Source organism: Littorina saxatilis, linkage group LG1, assembly GCF_037325665.1.
Source record: "Littorina saxatilis isolate snail1 linkage group LG1, US_GU_Lsax_2.0, whole genome shotgun sequence".
Classification (NCBI taxonomy): domain Eukaryota; kingdom Metazoa; phylum Mollusca; class Gastropoda; order Littorinimorpha; family Littorinidae; genus Littorina; species Littorina saxatilis.
The window spans coordinates 53,832,129-53,859,887 of NC_090245.1; the positions used below are offsets into that span (position 1 = coordinate 53,832,129).

General features: G+C 44.1%; 1 protein-coding gene across 1 annotated transcript in view; it reads left to right on the forward strand.

The window, feature by feature from the left end:
* The window catches only part of LOC138978900 (sal-like protein 3), a 91,795-nt gene that overhangs the window by 48,123 nt on the left and 15,913 nt on the right, over positions 1–27,759 (forward strand). The window contains exon 3 of the mRNA XM_070351746.1: positions 23,172–23,288. Within this exon, the coding sequence (XP_070207847.1) occupies positions 23,172–23,288 (117 nt within the window). The remainder of the gene's footprint in view (positions 1–23,171; positions 23,289–27,759) is intronic.

Here is a 27,759-nt window from a genome sequence, read left to right on the forward strand (position 1 = left end):
TTACGAACGACACGGACGAGGCCGGTGCAACTGAATTTCACGCACTTTTGAATTTCACGCTATGAATTTCTCGCATTTCTTAACACATGAATTTCACGCAGGTTTCCAGTTAAAATCTCTCCTTACTTGTCATTTGAATTTCACGCACACGCATGCACACGCATGCACGTATCCCCCCTGCATCGGTGTGTTCGTGAGTGAGTCCCGTGTATAGACGCGTGAATACAAATCACAATTCAGCAAGACACGAATACATGGGAAATCCGTGGGAGTTTATACGTCACGACGGTTTGCTCACAACTCACAATTCAGTTCAACTACACGGCTCATTTCGCCATGGCACAGCAAGAGACGAGCATCACGATAACAACCAACAGGGGAAATCCGGCAATTCTCAGCCGTGGGAGTTTATACGTCAAGGACCGTGAAACCAAGAAATCAAAGACATGGCGTTGTTCGATACGTGGATGTCCAGCGCGATTGAAAACAAGTCTCGACTTCAAGGACCCGATTTACTCAAATGAGCACAATCATCGGTCACGAGCAACTCGATCAAATATACACACACCCCAACGCATACACTACATGCGTGATTTTCAAAAGCTCACATGCGTGACTTTCAAAAGCTCACATGCGTGAAATTCAAACCACCAAATGCGGGAAAATCAAATGCGGGAAGACGAAAACATTTTTCAAATGCGTGAAATTCAAATGCACCCGACGAGACTGAAACAGACTCTTCAATCATTGGGAACAATAATTAGCCAGGGTTAAAAAATTCGAGGCGTTGTACTTTGAAATGAATCAACAACCAAAAAAACCCGGTACAGACAAAACACAAAGTTACACCAAGAAGAAAGTAGATAAGTGCTGGGGGGTGAATGGCCGGGAGAGGGAGGAGGTTTCTCAGGAGGAGGATGGGGTCTGAAGGGAATGCTGGACTTACAATTGTAGACTAGGTGACAGAGACATAGATTAGCTCGAATCGCCGTGTGTTTTCTGCCCGTGGAAATCTGATGGATGGTCGCTAGCCTCATTTTCCCAGGCTCGTAGATCAAAGATTTTGATGGAGCAGGGACTACCTATGTGCTTGTTCTCCAACTTTGCCTCTGCACATACGAAGCCCGCAAAAATGTGAAGAATTAAACACGTACCTGAGATAAAATAATTGTTCTGCACCGAATTATACTTCCACTCATCACGTAGGCCATGCACATTTTACTTTTCGAACGGAAAGGAGCTTTTTTTCCCCTCCTCATTTTTTTTGCACGTAGACACAGTCGGCTGGGGTGTTGTCGTTTATTTGAATCTAAACAGTGTATATATATATATATATATATATATATATATATATATATATATATGCATGTGTGTATCTAAACAGTGTATATATATATATATATATATGCATGCGTGGTTTATAGGGTTGTCGTTTTTTGCCATGCTGCCGCCGGCTGAAATATGTTACGATTTTTATCCTATGTGTGGCCGCCCCCGCATCTCCATAATATATCGGAGCTAGCCGTTTAAATCGCATGCAATTTTTCTTTCCAGCCAGCTAGGAGTGTCATTTTCTTGTTATAGCGATTCCTGTTAACCTAGTTTCTGCAAGTGACAAACCTCAATCCCCCCCGCCTCTTCCCCCCCACCCCCTTAAACATTTTACGAAAATAGAGGATAGATTTAACAAAACCAAAAACGCAAAGAAAGCATACAATAAAAGAGTGCTTCTCTTGAGAGCGCGTTTCCTTTCTTTTCCGTAACCTTATCTCCCATTCTTATACCTTCTTTCTATTCTGGTGTAAGATTAATTGACACAGTTGAAGGTTTTAATTATTTACGAGCGGGTTTGTAATATGTTGTTCTTTTGAAAACTTGTTGCCCAAAAATTAAACACGTTCACTGTGTTTAAAAGAAAAAAGCTGTGTCAACCTTTGTTCTCTTGTTTCAAAGCACAGACACTCATGGAGGATGACAAATTTCGTTTCCCCGGCTGGACAACCAGCGGGAAGAAACTAACAATCCTACTCTCACAAACAAGAGCAGAACAAATTTATATTCAGCATCCTTGGATTAATTGGGGCGGAGCCAGGCCCTCACCTTTCTCTCCGCAGTTCGACTCGGGTGACATTTGGTCATAATTCTGTCGTCTGCTTGACATTTGTCATTTGTTTGGAGTCATCTCCCTTAGCTTCATTTGTGACTCCGCAGATTGAAGAGTTATCTCTGTGTCCGGATGACGGGCAACTCATATTACAGGCCCGGTCATGTCTTCCTCTGGTGCGGACCAGTTTGGGTCACTTCTGGGTCAACTTGTGGGCCGGCCTTTTCGTGTAGGATTAGTGTTATTTCCATTGTACAATTTTTCTCTTGCCTCATGTTCAAAAACATTAGTTGTTTAGCATATATGCGTACGTACCGTATTACGGTATATGTGAAAGCATCCTCACAATTAAGTCGTTTCTGTTTGTTTTTTTGTTTTTAAAGTAAACCAACATATATACAAGTAATATTAAGATAATGAAAACGAGAACTGAGCTAAGTATAGTGATGACTCCTGGCTATGCGGTCAACCACTCCCCTTACCCCTCACCCCCCCCCCCCTTCCCCCAAGAAAATGTTGCCCCACCTATACATCTCCAGTGTCCCGATCACCTGATGGTCTGACCTCAGCCGTGCAGGCTGGGCTTGAAAGGATGGATGTCGGTGTGTATGAGAGTGTCAGTGGCAGAAATGATGCATGGTCGCGTGGCGGGGCACATGACATCAGATGTAGAAGTCTTGTTAGCACAGTTTGGCCGTGGCCTTTTCTGTGTTATAAAGCTACACAGAGACAGATTTACACCCACTTCTGTCGTCGATTTTCTGTATTTTCCGTCTCGGCTTTTATTTTATTTTGTATTTTTGTATTTTTTAAACTTGGGTTGCAATAGGGTTGAGAGGGTTCCTTGGATAGTCCTCAATAGGGGGGGGGGGGGGGGTGGAAGTGTAGAAAGAATCTCAAAGTTAATTTCGGCGAGGAGCATGGTTAGTGAACTAACACTGTTGAAAAAGACAAAGAACAAATAGTGTGAACATACAATTTAGTGTTAGGTGTTGACTGAAACCTTCGTGAAGATGAGAATTTGTTGATGGCATGATTGTAAAGCTCTGGACTTATCTGTACTAGTAGAAAGTGGTAGTGGAAACAACGGCTGGCGGGGAGGCGGTGACACATGGCTGAATTAACGAAAAGACTAAAACGTCATTGTTAGGCATTTTATAGCACACAACAATGTTACTCTAACTACCCATCTGGAAATAGTAATTATACAAACAGCTCTGACTAAGCCACAAGACTGGAAAACCCATAACGACTGACACGACTTTGTATGCAAAACAGTACATTAACGCGGTTACGTTAAGGTTATAGAATGTGGTGTTTTTTTCTGCAATCCAAATACTTCATCATTAATTGTCATTGCAAAGTGAAGAATGCGAGTCGAATCTACGTCTAATACTACATTTACAATCGAAACAGAACACGATATTATTTTGATTTTGAAATTGCCCATTGTTTGAAGAGTGCTTGACGTGCCTGTGCATAATTTAATCGTCAAAAGACAAGCGGCGACGCGAAGCCGTGAGCATATGTTATGCTAATGTTGCGAGTGACTTTCTCACATTTGTTTGCAGTCGGGATTTAAACGATAAGTAATCCTTTGTCTTGGAAGCAGCAAAGGGAGCTAACTGTATTGCGGGCGGCAAGAGTTGTGGGTCGTGGCCCTGACAGCCGCACACCTTGACTGTGAAATTGTGGCGGGTGCTCCCCCCCCTGCATCCTCCCAGCAGGTAAATTACACGTGACACAAACCCATTAGCAACCTTGGATGCTCCACGCTAGCAGAAAATCAGCAAGAGGGGAAAGGGAGGGGATCCTTGCTTCTTTGAGGATCGTATTTTAAAAATCCAAAAGCAAAAGTGTTTAACCTTTGATTTTTAAACCCAGGTAACTGGATATAAAATGGAGAATAGCTTTTCTGTTTAGTTGAAATTTTGAAGCATAAGCGATTAGTTAATTTCGTTTCTAGTTGTTGTCACCCTACCGAACACACTTTTGTTTGTGTTGTTGTTGGTTGTTTTTGTTTTGTATGTCTGTTTGGGGCGGGGGGAGAGGGAGGGGGGTGGGGGGTAGTTGGCTCAAACATACAGATTTAAAAAATGTATGGGGTGGGGTTGGGGCAATGAAAGCTGTGTAGGCGTATGAAAGCAAGGGGAAAGATGGACACGTAGGTGGAGATGTTGTGTCACACGATATCACACACACGGCGATGACAAAGAGTCGCGACAACAGGTGGGGGGAGGGATGAACATTTTTCTTTTTTTAATGGATCCTCACTTGAGCTCTTTGGTCTGGCTCTTCTCGAGTTGTCGCCCTTGATAGTGGAGACGCGTTTGATGTGCGCCCTCCCCACCCCCCTGTTAATTGTTAATCGCCCGTAAACCCGTAAAACCTGCACGCTTTCTGACTTTTCTGTCTTTGATGCGTGTAACTAATGCCTTCTCTGTTTACCTTTGTGACTTCACACTGTAGCAATCTTGAGGTGTGGTCCCTGAAGAATTAAATTGCATCCCTATTAACACCTTGGATTCGTTCATAAAGTTTTTGAGATAGCGAGAAAGTTTTGCAATGAATACGTTAATTTTCCTTTTGATATTTTGCTGTGGTAATGCAAAAGAGCAATCATGCTGATTAAAAAAAAAGTTGCCTTGATATATACTGCAACATTACTTGTATGTGTTAAGTATCTGACAATACTGTTAAGATTCTATTGTGTTCTGCGCACCTGTCTAAAAGAAAGTCATTCCTGAACTGCTACCAATCCACGCTCAAGCTTTCACTGTCGCTGAAACAAGAAAATACTCATTTTAAAGACAATACTAAATTCAAGACTTCTCATCTTTTTATGCTTTCTTAGTAAGTTCTGAGCGTAAGAATATTGTGTAAAAACACGAGGTGCTATCGAAGAAGGGAAATGAGAGACTGCATGGCAAAGATGAAACCATGAATAGCTCCAAGAGAATTCGAGGGCTTGAGACTGAGATGGTGGAGGCTGCAGACAGAGGAGGGTGGGTGGTAGGTGAAGGGGGTAAGGGGGGCACTGTAAGTATATGGAATTGTAGTGTAGGCAGATGCTTTTAGCTGTCATGTCTTCCTTGCCATGGCATCTGTGATGTTGCACCTGGTCTCTCTACCTGTGCTCAGCTTTCACCCACTGCCAAATTATTTCCCCTCCCTCCCTTCTCGTTCCATTTCGTTTGTTTTCCTGCCACGGGGGCTCGGGTTTTCTGGGGAAATATTTTCATAACTCGGTAATTGGCGGCTGAATTGTGAAATGTCTTCATTGTGGAATTAAGACAGCGGGGGAAAAATTGCGACACGTGCCACGTTGTGTTGGGTTCAATCGGCTGTTTGAGCGATTGTGCTTTTGTTCGGTTGATAAAACGATGACGGGTTAAACTCTTCCTCCATTCCGACCTCCCCCCCCCCCTCTCCGACACCCCCTCCCCCTTATTACCTCTAACCCCTCACCTACCCCCTCCACCCTCTCTCTGTGTCTCACTCTTTCTCTCCCCCTCCTCTCTCTCTCTCTCTCTCTCTCTCTCTCTCTCTCTCTCTCTCTCTCTCTCTCTCTCTCTCTCTCTCTCTCTCTCTCTCTCTCTCTCTCTCGCTTGTTCTTTCCTTCCTTCGTTCTGTCTATCTTTGTTTCTCTCATTGAAAATAGGAAAACTATAAAAAAACAATCGAGAAATAATAGTCAAAAACTCAATTAAAAAAAAGAGATAAATAACTCCTTAAATGAATCACTCTAGACAAATCCCAGGTGGCTGACTTGTTTAACGTCTTGCGCCCATTATTTGTCTTTTCCTCAACTGAAATAACTCTCATTCTCTCAAAAGTCAATGCAAATAACTCTCATTCTCTCAAAAGTCAATGCACTGTCTAGGCCGCCAAACATCTTTGTTTTGCGGTAAACAACTTCATAGCAGTCGCTCGACACAAAACATCTTCCCTGGGCTGAAGATGATAGGAGCCGCTCTCCTTGTTGGTCGAAAAGACGTACACATGTCCATCTCCCCCTCCCTTCAGTGATGGAGGATGAATGATACGGTCCACCTGGTCAGCCAAACAAGATGGAGAAGGGTGGAAGACACTGAAAAAGGAGGAAAACCCTGTCTGCTTTGATCCTCTTGGGGATCGATATCAATTTTCTGTGGATGGACAGAGAAGCTGGTTAAAAGGTTTGTTCAGAGGTCAAGACAAAAAGTCAAGGTCTGCCGTTGTGAGAAATTACGGCCCTGTTTCGCCGTTTGTCAGTTCGTTTGAGAACAAAAGCATGTGTTGTGTAGACTGACAAACAGAAACAACCGTGAACATCGGTAAAGACAATACAGAATGCGAGTGGAAGAAAATTGAACTTCCACATTGCACTGTTTTCAACACAACACAATTGCACTGAGTTTCTAGATGAATTAGTCATGAAGTCATTCTTATCGATAGAACCAGCTATACTAAACAAAACTGCTTGTTTGTGTCGGTGGAAAAGACAACTAAACAGAAAAAAAAGAAAGAAAAGGAAAGAAATTAACAATGCAAAAGAAGGGGGAAAACAATAGCAAGCATCCACCAATGTAGCTGTGACCTATCTCCTGGGTTTTGTGGCACGTGCATACAGATGATTTGAGCGTCTGTCAGCACAGACAACACGCCTTCACGTACAGCATAATTCTGACAACAGAATCATGCTCCTGGCTATGCTATTTGCCAAGAAGAAGAAGAAAAAACACAAGAAAGTTTGATAAAGTAGGAGAAGAAAACAAAATCAGGAAAAGAAATCATTTAGTGGCGTAGTTTTGGGGGCCTTGTGAAATCGGAAACAGATCCCATTCGATGGCAAATCTGACATTTTCGGCCTCTCATCGCACGATCCGAACCAGCTGTGAAACTGTCTACAATCAAACTGCAGTGAGTGTGGGTGGTTCAATGGTTAGGACTTTTACAAGTGAAATTACGGTCGGTTTGATAAAATAGCATTATAATGCATTGATTTTTTTTGCACAAGCCTTAAAGGTTTGCACAAGGGAAACAATTCAAACGATTGTATTGATCTTTCACATGACATCGACAGTAATAAAATGATACTGCATGAAGTTCAATCTCATAAAAGTGGGAAGGGCATTACACATTTAAACATAAACATTGGTTATACCTTTTTCAAGCTATATCAGTCGGTTGTGTTTTATACTCTAGGCATTCATTGTCTTTCTGCACAGTCTGCGGTTAAAATGTATGATTTTTCACAAGTACTTCAATGTTATTGGCAAGCCTACGAAACTCGATACATTGTGAAGCAACTTGTATAGATCTTCTTGTGTGTGATTGCACCATTGAAGCCGGCGATGAGGGTATTGTGTTCAACCGATGACAAGAGTTGAAAACAATGGGAATTCTAAGGGCGTAAAATGTCGAGTAAAGATAGAGGAATTATGACAGGAGACTTCTTTGAGTCAGACTCGTGGCATTGCGCTGCAAATATCATGTCGCCCTTGGGGAGCGCGCCTAATGGCAACTGTCTGAATCATACACCACCTTTCGCTTCCAGCCATAAACACGCGCAGCCCTGTGGTGAAAGGGGAAAAGAAATATCATATATGCCAAGTGACTTTTTGTCTTCTCTTTCTCTCCGGTGTTTCACAACGTTATCATTCCAAGCTGGCGAGAAAAGTTGCGCCTTTCTGTAAACGGGATTGCCCCTGCTAGCTGCTTCCCGTTCTCCTAACCCCCCCCCCCCCCCCCCAATTACCCCATCCCCTGACGTTGTTATTGTTTTTGCCACCTGACTCGAGTCTGTGGGATATGAATTACTAAATTCGTGGCATTCCTCCTTCATAAATTCCTACCTCCTCCGCCGTTATCTAGGCGAGAGCAGAGACATGGCACGGAATATGCTTGGCGAGTCAAGATAGCAAGATCGGAGAGAATACATTTATTTCAGCTCGGTGGCATTTGCAAGGGATGGGACTCCGTAGCGTGAATCATACACAAGTCAAGACACAGGGGAGATTAGACAGAGATTGGGCACACATCTGCTGCTGAGGAGGACCGTTCCCATGATATTGAATATTTCCTCCTCGTGATGATATTGAATATTTCCCCGTCTCATATAGTTACTTGGCAGAGTGGAGGGGAAGAGGCTTCAGCCCCTTTGCCCTTTCGCTCAAGGAGGGAGAAAAAAAAAACCCACAAGAGCAGAGGCAAAGTCAAAAACAACAACGGGGGATGTGTTTTTCTTGGTTCAGATTTGTGTGTGATTGTTTTCGATCGGTTTTAAATTGAGGAGCAGCAGCACCGCGCCCTTCTTTTCTTTCGAAAATTTGAGTTTTGATTTATTTGTCTTTCTTCCTTCGCCTCGATTCTGTCGTTTTTGATGTGATCTCGTGTTAAGGCGTAGACAAGGGGGAAGTAATCATAGGCGCGATACATGCAATATCCAGGCATGGGCTTTGAAGAAGACAAGGGTTTTTCAACACCAGAAACGAAGTTGTCTGGCATGCCCAGTGTTTAGAAAAACGGATCCCAACGCGCGTGGAAAAACGAGCTAAAGACATTCCGACTTTTCTGTGTATTTGCTTTTCTCTGATCTCTTCCTTGTCTAGCACTGCGGAGACTGTTCGTCTCTCGTCAAGACATGGCTGGATCGCGGGGCGAGCGGCTTACTGGATACTTTGATGCTTGTGCGAATTAATTGAGAAATCCTCCACGAAATAAACAGGCGCATCGCCCTTTTAGCGAGGGGAATTGTATGCACGTGAAAACTAAGATGCTCCCGTTATGGCATCTCCAAGCAGAAAGCAGTTAGCGCCGGGCCGTTTTGTCTTCCGTTACATCAGGCCAGAAGAATACACCGCTATGCCTGACATTTTCAGCTTCCACCACCTCAGCCGCCTTGAAATAGCTGCAGCTGCACAACCTTCCCCCCGCGTGTTCTTCTTCGCCAAGCTGCGAAGAGCGTCCCAGCGTTTCAACCTAAACCTCCGGAACTCCTCTTGCATCTAGACAAATATGTTTATGCCAGCCGAAAGTGTGAAATCGTGGATCCGGTTTCTGAAGCAAACAGGCACAAAAAAGAAGAGCGGCCCTATTGTTCAGCGAAGGAATCCCTCTCAGCGCGCCCTTTTTTTCCGCTAGGGGTGTCAGAGCGTTGCGGCGGTTGTTGCAAGTGGCGGGGCCCTAGGCGGCGCTGCAGGTGGATTTATTATTGTGATGATGAAGTATCGGGCCCGACACTCCGCGCCGTGTTGACCAAACTTGTTGACAGAGCTGCTCTCCCCTCCGGGAGCTATGTGTGTCGGGGTGGGGGAGTTAATAATTCCCACACGCTTCCACAGCCCGGGTCCCGTGACCTACCCGCCGTCTCCAGCCCCAGACAAAAGGCAGGGGGCAATCAGGGACACGTGGCCACAAAAAAATACGACACACAAAAATTGTGTATGGGCTTATGTAGAGAGAAGCCGCCAAAGTAGCTACAGAAAAGAGAGGGAACATTGCCGCAGCATACGAGCCATGCCATTTTTCTTTCCCCGCCACTCCACCTTGAGGTCTTTGTAGACCACGCTGAGCTGTTCTTCGGGGACTTCCCTGGAAGGCGTACATCTCTACCTGTGGCATTGGCTGATTTGGGCGACAGAATAGCGCGAATGACATCTAAAGATGTGGCCGAGGAATAGAGCTGGCACCGGGACTGGCCAGGGTGGGAGGAAGGAAGGGGAGGGGCCGGACCGGGGGGGGGGGGGGGGGACCGGACGTGGTTGATGCCGGGGCTCCTTGGAAGCACGTGTGACGGGGGACGTTCCATCGGAAGGGGGCCTGCGTCTTGAAAGTGTCGCTACAATGTATTGTTGTACGCCCGCCCAAGAGTTCTTACCTACCCCCCAGATCGTCCGCAGAAAGGGCCTTCCACTGTATACATTTGTCGTCATACCTTCTCCACTTTCATCTCTTGCCCCCCCCCCCCTACCCCTCCCCCTCCCCCTCCCTCGTCACACACATCCCAAATCCACACCACCCTTACCCCCTCCAACTCCACTTCTTCCTTCTCCTTATTCTGCAGCCCCGCCCCCTCTCTATCCTCCAGCCCCGCCTTCAATCATTTTTTCTTCCTCCCTCAAGAAGGTGGTGGTATAATATTGGGCGTTATATCACATTTTGAACAGCGAGTGTCGGACCACCCAAGGAATGGCGACGAAAAAGGGGGTAGAGAGGGAGGGGTGTGTTGCTGGGAGGGCGGGGGAGAAACATGATTTATTCTTGCTACTTGGGGATCAATTTTCGTGCCACTTCCTGAAAGAATTTGTGACAAATGTCTGGCACTGTTTAGCTTTGATTCATGACATAGGCCAGGCGGGGCTTGTGTTTAGGTTTGGGGAAGGCGCGCGGGGAGTAGGGGTGGTTGGAGATTGGGGGTCGGGGGGGGGGGGGGGGTGTGGGGGGGGGGGGCAGAAGGAGAAGAGTGTGGATGGGGGGGGGGGGGGTAGAGGAGGCCAAGGCCTGAAATGTCTGAGCTTCGGACGTAGACTTTAATTTCTGCTTACGTGTTGCGAAAATTTGGTTCTCAAGCGGTTTCAGTTTGTAATCTGTTAGTTTCTTCGCGAGTAGTTTTTAAGTTTATGTTCAAGTATCGATGGCCAGTTTCTGTTCATGGTGGGCTTCATTAGTTTAATTAAGTCTTATCCTCGAAAACTGTTATCTTCGTGCATGTATCTTCCTTAGATTTCAACATCACTATTAGTGGCATGGATTTTCTTGGGAATTAGTTCTGCTCAAATGCTCGACTTCCTTCATATTCCTTTTAGCATTATCATTAATTTATGTTTTATTCATGTTCTAATTTAACTGGTTCTTCTTAACAGTTTATCCACCCCGTCTCTTTCTCTTTGCAACCTTCCGTTGTCTTCTCACCACCACCACCACCACCCCCATCATCCCTACCTTCCTCACAGACATCTGATGGTGCAGAGAAATTGTATAAAGGGCTGTGATAATGCTCAAAGGCGCCTGCTGACGATATGTTAGACAAGGCAGACAATTAGTTTTGGTTTCTGTTATAAACTGTTATTTGCCCTAGCGGCTAAACAAAAGCCAGCAGCCCCGTGGACCACACTGGGAGAGAGAAAAACCCTATGCCTGCGTCGCGTTGTGTTCCAAACGGCTTTCAATACCCTGCGGCAGCACCATCATTTGTGATGTAATTGAAAAGCAGTTTTTAGTTTTTGCTCCTCACCTGGCATTTTACATTATCTGATCATCGCATTCTTCGTTTTAATTAGAAGGGGTGACGGGAGTAGAGGGTGAGGAAGAAGAAAGTGTAATTCTGCGGCAAGAAGAACTCTAATTTTGTTTCTTGAGTTTGTTTCCCCCCCCCCCCCCCCCCCTTGTTACTATTCTCAGCTTCTGCATGTCTGGTGCCGGAGAGTTGCTCTCTCTCTCTCTCTCTCTCTCTCTCTCTCTCTCTCTCTCTCTCTCTCTCTCTCTCTCTCTCTCTCTCTCTCTCTCTCTCTCTCGCTCTCTCTCTCTCTCTCTCTCTCTCTTATTGCGAGCCAAGAAATTTATGTTCCGCATTTTGGAGAATGAAATACATTCAACATTCACATTTTCCCAAGGGGGAGGGAGGAAATAAGTTGAGCTTTTTGTGCTTGTTTGACTGTTTGTGCTTATCATATCTTTAACACATTCAGATATGGTGTTACCAGACAGCAATTACCTCCCACTTCAGGGAATATTCCCTCCCACCACGGCATGTAGGCAGAATACTCTGCACGTCAAATTGTTGCACATCGTGTATGCCTTGCCGATAAGAAGAAAAACACCACATCTGACACCGTCTTTTTGAATGTTATCATTTCTTGAATTCCCCTGTCAGAAAATTCGACACGCGCGAAGATTGGCAAAAGATGCAGAGCATCTCAATCGCACGTGCATTAAATGGCTTTCCCCTGCACAGGAGGATGCTAAATAGCTTGAGCCAGGGCTGAAAAAAGACCACCAATGCGATGCATACTTGCGCTTCAACGTGCTAACACCCCGTCTGCGCCTGTGTTAAGTGGTGGACTGGTTAAAGAGATGACTTCTTTTTTTGTGGTAGGTTGACTTTTGACGTTACTCGATTCTTTCTTTTGACTTTATACCTGATGGGGAGAGGGCGAAGGGAGGATACAAGAAGATAACTTTTGTGTCTTATTTTTAAGGCAGGGGACACATGAACTGACTGGAACAAATGCGGTTTTTTGGAGACCTCCAGAGCGCGAGCGCTCTATGCACCTTGCATGTCGATCGGGCTGGCAGGTCGGTCTTGTAACTCATTTTTTGGAGGCGGAAAACACAGAACCTAACTGAACAAAATATGGTCTTTTCAAGACCTCCAGAGCGCTCTCGGCACCGTGTATGTTTATCGGGCCAGGGTTCATCCTGTCAGCTGGCCCGTGCCGCTCTTTGGCCATGGAAATCCTTCACCGCTACTTTCTTCACATGAAAAAAGAGAAACTCCGGGTGTCTGTTTATGGCTGTGCCTCCATCCACCCCACCCCCAGACTCCAACATCCCCCCTCTCCACCCCCTCGCGCCCATCAACCTTCAAAAGATCGTGTTTACCCTTTTCTGCAACTAGTTTTGAGCTCATCAACCTCCAAAAGATTGTATTACCTTTCTCTTTGACTGTTTTCGAGTTGTCGTCAATGGATTCGTTAGTGTGACGAGATTAACTTTATCTTTATCGACAAGAAATGTTTGCCGGTGTCCTTTGTTTTGCGGGTTTTGTGCGCATTCTTCCACTTTTTTTTCTATTAATGGGTTTCTTCTCTTTGATTTGATTTGATTTGACTGGGTGAAAGACATAGAACACAACCATTCAATGTTAATGGTTGAATCAAAGCGGAAAATAGAAGTAAATAACAAGAAGAGCTGAGATAAATACTTCAACAAAAAGAGAACACGACAGTAACCAGGTTTGGTACATTCTGAATCAATATTTCGACATCTTGTCGCAGCCGGCTTCAGAATGGTAAAAAGTAAGGAATAAAATACTGAGCTAAATACTTCACTTTGTTTGGTAAAGTACAGTACCACAAGCTTCTTTTTTTTTTTTTTTGGGGGGGGGGGTGCTGCTCAGGAAGCCAGAAAACGACAGAAAAGCATACACAGTGTTCACAAGCATCTCAGTGTGTTAGTTTTGACTTGGCAATTTGTAGCGGCAGCGAGTTTACTTTACACACACTGGAGGGGGTAAAAATGGCCAAATCCAGTTCTTGGCAGCATGTCTCTTTTCCACTACTTTGTCTCCACTTTCTTACCCCCCAGCTTCTGAAGGATAGACAACACTGTCTGCACAGACCTCAAGCGTTGGCATCGCAGACGAATAGCTATAGTTAGTTCAGCCGTTCCAATTTCTGACTTATCTAACCTCATAACACCAATGAGGGGGAAAGCCAGCAGAGGTTCGGTTACTCTGGGTGTAATATGAACTTTTGTCAGGTTTTCAAAATATCCGCGAATGCCTTGTTAATTGTCTGTGTGTCGACAGACTGCTTTTTGTGTGTGTGCATGGGGTTGGAGGGGGGGGGACGGGGAGGGGTCGTAAAGGCATTGTTCTTTTACAGCTGAAAAGATATATAGAAAGGGTTATGCATCAAACATCAGTAAAGCTTGTTTAAGTGGCCGTCTGGAAAAGTCATACTGAGGGCGTGTTATTTTGATTCAATTTAATATGATGCAGAAATATAAAGAAAAAAACAACTGGGGCATGAACTCAAGTAATCGCTTTACTTCATGGCATTTAGGTAGTCCAACTCAAAATGAGGTCGGTAATGAGCTTTCTTCGCTGGAGTGAGATGATGTATCAGGCGGCGGTGACTTTTTGCCTCCCGCTCCCTCGCTTTGTTTCAAGCAAGATGCCTTCTCAGAAGAAAAAAAAACAGCAACAAAAAAGTAACAGTGCCATGAAAGCAAGACTGAAACCCTAGCCTTCCGCATCCATTATGCCGCTTTCTCATTTGGGCGCTTCTCTTGTCAAAAAGTAATCATAACGGCGGGCAAATTTGCTGGCCGCTAACTGCCTGCAGCCCGCACACATCTGGGCCCGTTCTCAACACAATGGCCCCTGCCCATCACGCTGTTCTTTGAACGAGTCACGACTCCCGTCTCGCGCAAAACAACGCCTCCGTAAATCAAACCGCGTCTTGGCCGTTGGAATTATTTGTATTATCACCATCATCATCGTCATCACTGGAGCTGAGAGATTATGATACAAGTGTGTTCGTCTTCTTTTTCTCTGTGTAGCTCGTGCAGTGGTCGTCTTCTGGTCCGGGCCTTGTTCTGTTTCCAATGTTTTTGCCGTGTTTCAGCTGTCAGCGACTGTCATTGCGTTCGATTTTGTTCCTCCGGCATCTGCCCTTCCACATTTCTACTGTCTTTTTCCAAGTTCTTGATATCATGTAATTCATTTTTACCCCTCGTTCTTTTTTGACATTTCTTTGAGGAATTACATTCCGTCGGCTCTGAAAGGCTGTGCGGCACTCTACAGGGGATTCATCAGTCAGGCTGATGACCTTGCACTTGAAGGTGACGGTACAAAGTCATCGTGCCGTCACTTGTTCCAATCATTGATCCATCTGGCATTGTTTCCACCCCTCTCTTTCCCCAGCGCAGGCTTTATCTCATCTCTGTGTCAAATTTCACACACAATGGGCAACGAATTGTTTTGAGCTGTAACCGATACCTATGCACGCTCTCTGGAGTATAATGGTCAACGTTTCATCTCCTCTCAGCCCATCCCTTTCATGATTATTCCGGGTAGGGCAAAAGAAATCAAGCAACCTTTGTCGCCCTGAACCTTTGCCGATGATAAATGCACCAGCAGAGACTGAACAAGGAACTTAGTCGATAAATATCGACAGGGGGCCGACAAATGGTTTAAATGGGAAATGTGTGTATATGGGTGTGGGTTTGAAACAAACAAACAAACCAACCCATGTGAACCCCGGGCCGCAGGCCTTCGATGTAGTGATTGAAAAAAAAGGATGTTCTCAAATGGTTCAATTCTCATTTGGTCTGATTCTCAAATGGTACCGGTATACTCCCCCCCCCCCCCTGGCCGCAGGCCTAGGAGTAAAATTTTATAGACACTGACCTTCTTCCCAGGGGTCATTGACCCAGTTTTAGCTATGAGAGGTGGTTCGCCCAGAGGCTGTAGAGTATACTGGGGCGGTCTCTTTGATGTCTTGAGAGGAAACTTGGCCAGGGTAGTACATGCACCAGAACTGGTGGACACCAAGGACAAACATGAAATCGAAGCAGTTTGCTTTCAGAGGGAACGGTCGTCAGCAACTCAAACTTCTCTGTTTTCTTTTTTTTTTAAATCTGACTTTCTTTGTGGCCCCCTGACTCCGCCCCCCTCCCTCTGTAAGGACCCCCCTCCACAAGGACCGATTTTTGTCAACATTTTAAAGGTCGCTAGAGAGGGGTTCCACTGTATGACCTAACCGCTACTGGCAGACGGCCTCAATCTTCACGCGCAAAGACGAGATTAATAGGTGCTCGGTTTTGGTATTTTGAATTACATTACATTAAACCTTTGTTGGGTTTCATGGTCATGGCAACAGCCATAATAATATTACATGATGTATAATATCATATTTCAGCATATGTGAATTACATGTCATCATACTAAACTGTCATACATTTTTATTCCTACATTATTCTGATTGATCACAACCAAACCTACTATCATTGGACACATCCAAATGCAAGCGCCTGTTCTTGACAATTTAGATCAGTGCAATTTCCTGGGTCGGGCTTTGCCACAGACACTCACGGTTTGGCCTGTAGGTAAAATGTACAATGTATTTTCTGATTTGTGCACAAAAGCTTTTTTTCTTTTTTCTTTTTTTTAACATAACAATGTTTAATGTCACTGTATGTTTAAAAGACCATGGTCATATTTGTAAAAAAAATGTTAAATTAGAAAATAAATAACATTTTGGTTCATGATTTTTCCTACACCTGTGCTAAAAATAAGAAATAAAAATGTCGGGTATATAAGTCACTCAAATACAGCTAGGTATGAATGGCTCGGTTTGAGTTTGTTGCAGTTGACCCTGCACAAAGCGACATATCATGTTTTTGTTGAACAATTTTGACGTCACCCCTCCCATAGGGTGACGTATTTCACAACTTCCTGTGTTACACAAACTCTGTGATGACCAATTTTGACGTCACCCCTCCCATAGGGTGACGGATTTCACAACTTTCTACAGATGAACAATTTTGACGTCACCCCTCCCATAGGGTGACGGATGTCACAACTTCCTGTGTACACAAACTGATGACGTATTTCACAACAAAATGGCGCTGCCCATGGTCAACCTCGAAACTATCCGTATAGAATGGGGGCGTCCTCGCCCCCATAATAAAGAGCCTGGGATTGTACTGCGCGTCTTGCGGGCTGACTTCGATAGCTGATTGCAGGTCGTGAAATGTGAAGCCAGTTTATCAGGATATGGCTGTGACAGCTCGCTGATAATTAGAAGCCCTCATCTTTCTTCTCTCCGTTGTGGGCATGATGAGAGGAGGCAGGTTTTAAAGACACTCATGGGGGAGCTGACCGTCGCCCAGTCAAGACTGACGAGAAGCGTGCAACTTTCCACACCCCTGCCCTTCTCCCTAGAGGGAGCCAGACACAATTTATGCATATTGATAACCATCGCGTCATCGCCGCCATTTTGGGAGCCGAGTCCAAAGGGAAGGGAGATAAGGCTTTGTGCAGATTAACACCAAGGGAGAGCATCTCTCGAAAGCTGGGTCACTTTGATCTGGTTCTGCTTTGGTTGAGTTATGGCCGTGCACTGATTTCATACACAATGTAAACACTTAATTTGGACAATAGACTTTTTTAAGATTGAGATTAAACCTAATTGTTTGAAGAGATGCAAATTAGAATACTTTATTCTTTATTAAACTTTTCATAGTGATGAGGGGAGGATTGTCTGGGAGCTTTGTGCCTGAGCCAAACTTATGTAAGTGTTTAATTAGCCATTCAGTATTGCTGAACAGGCTGCCTAGAACAATTTTACATCGTGCCATTTCATCTCCAAAACGTCACCGTGTATTAAGTCGAGAGCTTTTTAACGGCAGTAGTAAATTGCATATAATTATTACTTCCCCAAATTCTTACTTGAAATCGTGCCAGGTGGTCCAAGTGTTTCCTATTTACTCCTCATTTCCCGCATTACCTACCGTTAGGCGGCTATAAAAATGATATTCCGCGGGAGGTCCTCCATCCCTTGATGCTGAAATCTGATTCAGCCGCTAATCAGCCGCAGCTCCCTCTACACATTAAACATCGCGGCTGAAGTAAAGCTGCTGATGCTGCTGCTATCTGCCGCGCATTTCCAATACCTAGCAGTCCCATCAAGGGACAAGCGCGCATCCTTACTTCTAATCACTCGCAGATGGCCGCGGGGAGAAATTATGAGCGCACTGTTGTGAATGGGAGATCCCTTCAGAGGGGCGGCTTCGTGCTCCGGACACAAAGGTCTTGGTGAACTGTGATTGGTTGTTAGTCACGAGGGGTATATCTGATCCGGGTCTTCAGGCCGGGGATGTATAATGGCCGCTGAAATGAGCTGTGTCTTGCAAATATTTCGCCCGATGTCTCCGCGATGAAGATAATGAGGTTAGGGGGGTATCATAAATAAATCACCGGTCAGCGGCGTCTGGGGGGTCAAGCGGAGTTTGGCATGAAGAATGGAAGGTGTAAAAGTTTCATCTGTCTTTAATCTCATCACGTGGCACCTTGTCTGGATTGTCTCTCGTCGCTGGACCATCCGGCAGCCAGACAGTTGATCGGGTCAGCCTGCCTGCACCGGATACACGAACAGATGCCTGCATTCTGTGTGACAATGCCATTTGATTGTCACACTTAATCATTGGTAGTGTAATTTTAATAAAAGTAATTTTTCGTAATGGAAGAATGGAATCGTGTTGAATCACTGAATTTGAATGCCATAATTATCCAGCTTCATTGCATTGTAACATTAGTACCTGTATTTAGTTTTCAGTTCTACTCATAATGTTTTTCCTCGAAATTGAACACGACGGAAACTTGTTTTCCCCTGGTTCTCCTGTGTATATATATATATGTTTTTAGATTTTTTTTTATCTTCAATTGCTGCCTGTTCCAACTCTCCTTGCATCTTATTTGCTGTATTCCTTTTTTGTGTCGTTTCCCCCCTCTCCGAATTCTTGTGCTTACTTGCGCATCAACCATCAGTCTTTCTCGAGTCTAAGCTTATTACTGTTCGTGCATTTGTCGTTGTTTCTCAAGCCTTTGCGTCCTCCACAGACGACTTCATTTTGATAGAAATCCCTGCTAATCCCAGTCAACACCCTCTTCAGTCCCGCCGTGGTATTCCACAACATCACACGACGCCGAGGCAATCAAACGGAAAAGTGACACTTTTCATTTACAGATGAAAGAAGAATGATCCCGTTAGATAAATCATCGTTCTTTACGGAGCCCCAAAGACAAGAGAGCCGCTCCCCCCCTCGGTCTCCGGGGAGGGACAACTGGCAGACAAAGCTGCTGATTAGTATTCGGCGACATAACTGCATGAGGGGGAATCGCCGATGGCTGATTAGGCTGCTGGACCCGGGGTCGACTCTTCGCCCATTGTCGCCCGCTCCCATCGCTGAATTTTTATCTCATAAGCAGACCCTCAATTAAGCATATTGCTGGCCAAAATGGTGGGCGGATTACTGCCGTGGCTGAGGTGGGGGAGGTCATCGGAACCAATTGAAGTGATGCTGCCTCTTTCTCATAATAACTGTCACAGCTCCTGCTCCCGCTCGGCTGCCTTTTATTAGCTACTGTCTCAGAGTGGGGATTGACTGGAGAGAAGCCAGGTTTTTGTCGCCAAGTTATTGTATGCAAATGGCCATTGTTCTGCGAGGATCTTCCTCTTTAAGGGTGCTCGTATGAATATTTCCTTAAATTGGTCACACATCCGTTAAATGTGACACCCCGAGCAGCTGTCTGTAGTGTCGATTAATTGCGTTACGTTATCGTGGGCCTGATAGAGGAAAACCCTGCAATTTCGCCTGTCATCAAGAGCCCTGAGAAGTGTCAACTTCTTTTTCTCCGCTGGTTGAAGTATGAATTTTCATTCGAGCAATAATATTATCTTTTCTGTAATCAGTCAAATTTTAACTGCACATGGAGAGAAAAAAAGTACAGCGTTGATGACCTATGCTCTTTTAAAAGTATGCCAGCAATTGCATACAATTCGCAAGGGCCAGTTTTAATTGCACTCATTAATTTTCACGTCGACACTCAGGTTCACGTCGACACTCAGGGGCAATAATTCTGTACAGCTCTCTTGGGGCGAATCGGAGTTATATTCCTTGACGCCAATCAAGATGGCAGCACCTGGAAGAAGAAAGTTCCCATCTTTGCGGACCATGAAAATGTTATCAGTCAGAAAGGCCACTAAATTCAACGCTCGGACATCAGAAGGGCTCCCAGATCATTTTGAGAACACTTTCAACCCTAGGGGAGATAATTCTTATCGGCCTCCTATCACAAGGGAGAGAATGGACAATCGGATGACCCATGGCTCCAGCAATTAGAAATGGGTTGGAACCGAGGATCGTAAATTATGGCCCACGCTTCCTCTCGGCTCTGGAGCCTTGCAAAATATGAGCGCACAGTTTATACACTTCCCGCAAATGTTTAGACTCGTCTAGCAACGATCCATGAGAGATTGGACCTCAGCTTAGCAGCAATCGTTTTTTGTTAGACTGAACTGACTCTCGGTCGATTCTCATTCTGTGTACTGCATACAAAGAGAAAGCGTTTGGAAAGTTGGTAAGCCCAAAGTTGAAATCACATTGAAACTGTGTAGCGAGGAAGATTGAAGAAAAGATTTCTGCGTTCGTCTTATCAGCCACGTTGGCTTAAGTGTAGGCACGTTTGCACTGAAACCATTTCAGTTTTTCTGTTCTGAAAATGTTTTTCTTCTACTGCAAACGTATGTAAACCTGACCAAAACAAAGTGCATCTGTCATGTCTCTGTTAGAATTAAATGGTCCAGAGTAGAAAGATAATCTTCAACAGTTCAGTCATCCTGAGAAGAAAGAATGTCTTCCAGAATTAAGATAAACAGGCAAAAGCCAGCCACCCTTGTCTTTTTGCAGACAAAAACGTCTCTGACAACGATCAGTCGTCCAGAGAAAAAAAAATCATCTGTCAGAAGTCAGTCATCCTTAGCAGAAAGCGACCGTCACAGAAGTTAGTCACCCCCCGTCTTTTTTGCAAAGGCAAGCGTCCCTGAAGGACAGAAACGTCTTCCTCCAGAATGGAGTCATCCTGAGCAAAACATCAGCCATTCCTTCCATAATGTATTCACTTTTAGCAGAATATCAGCCATTCCTTCCAGAATGTAGTCACTTTTAGCAGAAAATCAGCCATCCTCGCAGGACCATGCTCGCCGGAGGTCCAGAGCTGTGATCCAAGGGGGCCATGTATCAAGCGCAATATGACAGAGTTATGGCCCCCCATGTTTCAGTTTTCCCCCTTCTGCTTCATGTTACTGGCTGCTCCCTGACGCTCAGTGTGTCTTCACTCCACTGGGGCGGTGCTGGCAACAACGCATGGCTTCTGTCACCCTCTTCTGACACATTTTGTTGCCTGCCCGTTTTGCAAGGAGAAACAAGTGGGGGGGGGGGGAGGGGGGGATTGGAAGAAGAAGGGGGGATGTCGAGATTTTTTACTTTTTTTTTTTTTACGTGCCTTTTTTTTTTCTTACTTGTCTCTTTTTTTTTTTTTTGACTGGAAGGTGTTGGGATATCGGAATGGAGTGGGCTTGGATGTGGAGTTCGGGGGTGGGGGTAGGGGTAGAAATAAAATATGGAGAGGTACAGTTACCGCCGTTTGCGTGATGTTGTGCCTGCTTATCTTGTCTCTGTGGTTTGCTGTCTTGGTTCATTCTCTCTCTACGTGTTTTACATTATTTCTGTCATAGTTTTCCCTCCTAATCACTCCGTCTCTTTTAACATAAAAATCAAGGAAGATTCAACAGTTCTCGAAGATTTTTTTGCGGTTCTGTGACAACATGATTATGAAACATACCGTCACTCCAGGCGTTTGTTCTCTGTCGCGACTCGTTCCTTCGCTTCCCTTTTCTCTCTCTCTCTATCGATTTGCAATTCTCTTCCTTGCCTTTCTCTCGCGTGCTTAAGTACATCACGAGCTGATTCTTTACAGACCAACAACAATCTGTCTTCTCTGCTTCTGTTTTTCCTGCGCCACCATTTTCTTTCCTTTTTTTTTCTTTTCTTTTTACTTTTCTCGTCTCAGAAACATCATCTCTTCAGCAAAAAAAGCTTGTTTTTCAAAAATCCACTCGCGCCTTCATCTCACTCAGTCTCCCGTCTCTAAACGGCTTTCAGTTTTGACACCTTTTTATCTTCCCCTGCCTAGTCGGCAAGAAAACGATGGGTTGGGTTGAGGTGGGGGAAGGGGGAGGGGGTGGTGAGCGAAGAAGAAGGCGGAGGGTGGAGAGGGAGATGAGAGGAGGCCAAGAGTGTTGAACATTTCCATAATTCCAGGGCGATAGGATCTTGCGAGCCGCAGTTGTCAAATTGCGAGCCAGGGTGTTGAGAAGCCGGCTATCGGCGCAGCATCGCTGGGGGGGAGCATCCTCCATCAAAAGCTTATTTGCATGGATCATTTGTGGGAAGTCGGCAGCTGCCGTCTGGAACAGGCAAAGGCAAAGGGGAGAGAGGGAGAGGAGGAGGAGGACTGAGAAAGAGAGAGAGAGAGAGAGAGGGAGAGAGAGTACAGACAGACAGGCAGAGAGGGAGAAAGAGAGATCAATTCAAATAAAAATCAAATGTTATTTTACGAGGGTTGTGGCATTGCAAATGCGAGGGAGGAAGAGGAAGACGAAAAGGACTGAGAAAAAAGAGAGAGAGAGAGAGGGGGGGGGGAGAGGACAGACAGACAGATATGGAGACTGACTGACAGACAGACACACAGACAAAAAGACCACTTCACGAGTCTGCAAACATGTGAAATGTTGAGCGAATTGCTGCAAGGGCAGTCTATGTTTTCATACAGAATTAATGCATGGGTCCTCCTCCCCCCCCCCCCCACACCCCACTTTGTTTCAATCGATTCTTTCCGTCACAAAAAGTGTGTTTGTGTGTGTGTGTGTGTGGGGGGGGGGTCACACTGATGCACCACAAAGGAGTCAAAACCTTTGGAGTTGTGCACGTGAGAAAAGGCAAAAGTTATTTTTAGATTGGGCAATCGATCCCATGTTAATATCACACTCTCCGCCTATTGGTCAGCAATAGAGGAGAAATGATTTCTTTCAATGGGATCCGCTTTCCAACTAACAAAAATGAAAAATAAAAAGAAGAAAGAGGGAAACATGATCACGCTATTCATTCAAAATCAATTTTATTCAACAACGTGGTTTTTTTTCTCCGTCTCTTTTATTTCACTCTGTAATAGTAGAATTAAATCGATGCAAATGTATACAGGGGTGTCTCTTCGTAGAGAACACTGTTCGTATAAAAGGCTATCTTTTCTTCTGTTTCATTCTCTGCAATATCATTGCATGCAAGCTTTGGCAACCATAGATATTCTGCCTGAGCTTTACTGTCTCTTTGGCGCACCATTCTGAATTCGACAGAGACTGATAGAATAATGATTTGCATAGGTTCATACATAAAAACATGTATGCTGGTGTGTCTTCGAACATCGGCATTTGCTTTATCTGTTTTTGCTTCCAGGAGGAAAACGGGGATGTTGGTATTCTCTTGCCATGCAGTCAGGGTAAAGGGAGTCACAGTAGAACTGTGATTTCAAATTGCTTTTCAGTGAATTTACTGACCCTCCACGAAGACATGCTTGTATCTGTTAAACCTTTAAACTGCTATTCATTGTCTGCGCTATTTTGAGGGAGCGGGATTTATAGACAGGGTTAAAATGTGTATGACCAATGACTAGTATGTATAGAAGCCGATTCAAATTGCAAATTATACCTAACCCCAGTTGTTTTTCTCCATTTTTCAGTTCTTCAACGGTCCCAGTACGCTTGCGACGACCCTTTCTTTAAGCACAAATGTCGCTTTTGCCACAAAGTGTTCGGCAGTGATAGCGCCCTTCAGATCCATGTTCGATCACACACTGGTAAGTTCATTTTTCTTCATTATACAGCCTACGAGTTGATGTAAGAAACGCACGTCGGCTTTAATCTGGCAACAGAGTAAAACTCCGTGGATCCGCTGAGACTTTAACTTTTGTTCAAACTAAATAAATGTTTTGATTAACTTTCAAGCAGATACAAAAAATATATTATTGACTTCTGATAAGGTAGGAGTACTTTCTGATATATATTTCTGCCAACCGAAAACCCACGGCCCACTTGTAGATTCCAATGGTGTTTTATTTTTAAAGTTAGTAACGTTTGTTATACACGACACACTGGCAAGTATTTAGCTTCAAATATTCCACTCGGACGAAATTTGTCTTTGTTTAAGCGAGCCATTTAGCTTGTAACTGTACCCTCCATATTGACTGATTTAACTGTCAAAAGTAAATTTGCTTCTACCTTCAGAGGAGAGAGAAAGGATTTTTTTTAAAGTATTTATTGAGCACTTTTTCGATTAAGAAGGATGTTGGCAGCTCCGCTCACAAAGCATCGAATATCTTTCGAACAGGTTACTTTTGTGCGTTGTCACTGGTTGAATGACTTCAGAACAAATCAAAGTCACTTTAAAGCTTAAGTTACTCTGTCCTTATTTCCTTCTTACCCCTTTGACATTTAGACAGAGTTTTACTTTATGTGCATTTTCCAATTATTTTTTGCGTATTTCGTGTCACTGTTAAAAAGGGAGAAGAATGCGGAGACAGCTAGGAGAGGGAAGAAGATGAGGTTGAAGGATGGGGGTGGTAACAGAGGGGGGGGGGGGGGGTGGCGGACGGGAGAAATGTAAAACAAACCGTCGGCAGGGAGTAATTAAGACCCGGCAGCTATATGGAAGTTTTGCGGGTTTAAACGGGTATGTTTTCCACCCCACACCTGCTGTGCAAACACGGGTCATATCAGCTAGTGCAGCCCAAACCTCGCGCTCAATGAAATGATTCATCAGGGACAAGTTTACTCCGGCCCCACGACCACCCGGAAAAAATGCTTATACCCGAGTTTGAATAAAGAAAGTTGCCCTTTTTGAAAGGTGGTGCACTCACTTTTTTACCCCGGATAAATGTGTTGCTGGTGGGTACTCTACGCCCGACGCTCCACTGCTAAAAAGGAACGATTGTATTAAGGGTAGAAAGGGGAAGGTCACATGCAAGTAAAAGGAACAACAGACATTTTATTTAATTAATTGCCACTGTCGTCAATTTTATCAAAGTCTTTTTTTATTTTCCCCGTCATTTTTGAGTATCTTGAGGCAGGTTTTTTTCGGTTGTTTTGATGAGTTCTCTCATTTCACACATTACAAAATCCTTACAAAGAAATAAATTAAATAATAATAATAATAATAATAATAATAATAATAATAATAATAATAATAATAATAATAATAATAATAATAATAATAATAATAATAATAATAATAATAATAGTAATAATACGAGAATTTATAACGCGCACATATCTCACCACAAGGCGACTCAAGGCATAATACATGAAAGGAAGCAAGGAAATACGAAGGAAAGAAATCAAGAAAGAAAGAGACGAAAGAACTAAGGAAGGGGGGGGGGGGAACAAAAAAGTGTGAGAACTGCAGACAAACAGTTCTGATTTGTCAAGATTCCGTCGACGAATAGCTCGCCGTTTCATAGCGAGAAACAAATGTGACTGAATCTAGATTAGATGAGTATCTTTCATTTTCCCAGAAAATGTGTGATGGACTGTGTTAGGGATAGAAACTATGGTCAGATGGACTGTCCATCAACATTTTTTTCCCAGGTGGTTCATTTTAGTGTGTGCTAGCCGTGCTCAGTTACCTGTACTCGGAATACGAGGTGAATCCTGATTGATTATATCTTTACCTTGAACTGGCCTTGGTTTTAAAAACAAAACACCCATCATTTGTGTGTTGAATCTGGGATTTAAAGTGCAAGCTTAGTCTGAAGTAAAGATCAAGAGTGACGAAGACAGCAACAGCAACAGTTTTGGAGATGAGAATGAAGAAGATATTGATGTAGAAGGTTACATAGACAATACCAAAGGGCCAAGTCAGCAGCCACGAGAGCAGCAGAAAAAAAAAGAAACGGAAAACACAACTAACTTTATATAGCTTTGTACTGATTTCAACCTTGAATTTTTCATTCAAACAGGCAAAACAATTGTCGTTTCGTGTAGCAGTGAGGGAGGTATACACAGACAAAATAAAGGGGGAAATATTGGAAACGCATCTATTCTGAGAGAAAATCAAAACTTGACTAAATGTAAAAAGGAGAAAACAGTGTCAAGACCAGCTGCTGTGCCTTGTCATTTCGGGATGTGAAGAAGAATTCCAGCACACAAATAGATGTCCATCATTTTGATCTGATATCCAGCCAACAATCTTGATATTTCTCCCCTACACTATGGGTCCTTGGGGAGTTTTCACGCAGATGATGAGACCAGCAGATGTTTTTTTCTTCTCCATCTGACTTCTTCCTACACCAGTTCCTCTTCCTCTTTCGTTTCTTCTTTTCTTCCTCAGCTGAGCATCTAGCCTTTCAGAAACTAAGCTATGTTATCCATAAGTCAGATTCAAGATCGGCCAGCTGAGACTGAGATCTAGGCTGCGATTTGACCAATAAACAAAACCTGGGGGTGAATTTTGGGATTCTTCAGTTTAATGTTACCCATTTGAAAGCGGTTGTGTTGTGCAATACCCCCCGCGGATTAGGGGGAAGAATTTACCCGATGCTCCCCAGCATGTCGTAAGAGGCGACTAACGGATTCTGTTTCTCCTTTTACCCTTGTTAAGTGTTTCTTGTATAGAATATAGTCAATGTTTGTAAAGATTTTAGTCAAGCAGTATGTAAGAAATGTTAAGTCCTTTGTACTGGAAACTTGCATTCTCCCAGTAAGGTCATATATTGTACTACGTTGCAAGCCCCTGGAGCAATTTTTTGATTAGTGCTTTTGTGAACAAGAAACAATTAACAAGTGGCTCTATCCCACCCACCCCTTCCCCGTCGCGATATAACCTTGAACAGACTCATGCACGCGCACACACACACACACACAAACACACACACACACACACACACACACAAACACTCACACACACACACACACACACACACACACACACCGTGACACACACACACACACACACACACACACACAAACAGTAACACTAACACAAGTGCACAAAATGAACACACACAACACACACCGCGCGAGAGAAAAAGACGTCAAAGACTTTTGACCGTGACGTAATCTTTTTATGACGCTATATTTCTCGTCAATGTGTGACGAGTTCGGCTGTTCTATCAGACTGCCTGGCTGGCTGTGGCTCCGCGAATTCCTCCCACCGCCAAGTCGGTTTTTTGTGGTTTATTTCGCATTTAGGTCCCAGGTAACATTATGAAGTTTTAATACGATCAATCGGACCTATTATCAAGTTAGTGTATCAACTTTTGAACGAACTGCGCCCAGTAGTTTCCCAGCAATAAGCTGTTAAGTGGAGAAAGACAGACAGACAGACACACAGACACACAATTAAAGTCTGCTGAGCCCTTGTACTAGCGTACTCGGGGATAAACTGACACCATTCTTCAAACTCGCTTGCGTGTCTAGCCAGTCGGCATTCACGCATGGCTAGCCGAGACAAAGCGAAACAAGAAGTCTGGAAAGTAGTTTTTAATCCGTCCAGAGTCCAAAGGCAGAACCATCTTTTTCGCCTTCAGTGGCAAGATGCTCAACACTCATGTAGGGAGGAGTGTAGGCAGTTATTGCTTTTCAAGTGCAGGCTGTTTGGGAGATGATGGATGAGACCTGCTGAACTCGTATGACTTTTCGTATTGATGTCCAAGCCCTCAGTCGTTCGGTTAGCGTTTGACCTCTGCCACATGACGGGGAGTAGTTTAAAAGCCTCTGCTACAAGACAAAGAGTGATACCCTTGTGTGAACAGCATGAAACTTTGTTACAATTTATTTTTGAAAAAAACACACGTTCTCAAAGAAATAGTTTGTTTTAAAATTCGAAAGGAATTTTGATACTTGTTATCCCCCATAAAAAGGGGGAGGGGGAATAAGCTTACAAAGTGGCTTATTATTATTCCTGATGATTTAAAAGATCAAGGAGCTATAGAGGAGTCCTATCTCGTAACGTCTCTCCAGCTCATCTACATATTCCGTCTGCTTATGTTATTGGTTTGGGGTGTTGATTTTTTGCTTTCGTTGTTTTGTTGGTAGGTTGTTTTCCCAAGGGGGCTTTGCTTTGTTCGTGTCTGCTTTCCCTTTACTTTCCATCTCCGCATTTTATTGCTTTTTCTTCCGCGGTACTGATGTATTGGGTCTGCAAAATTCGGATGCACATCACACCTTTCCAGCCCGACTCACAAAAGATTGGCCCCCGGTAAAAAGCCGTTATCTACGACTGTGTGTGGCTTCGCGCTCTGCATTTATCATTGAGCAATGGAAGAAGCAGAC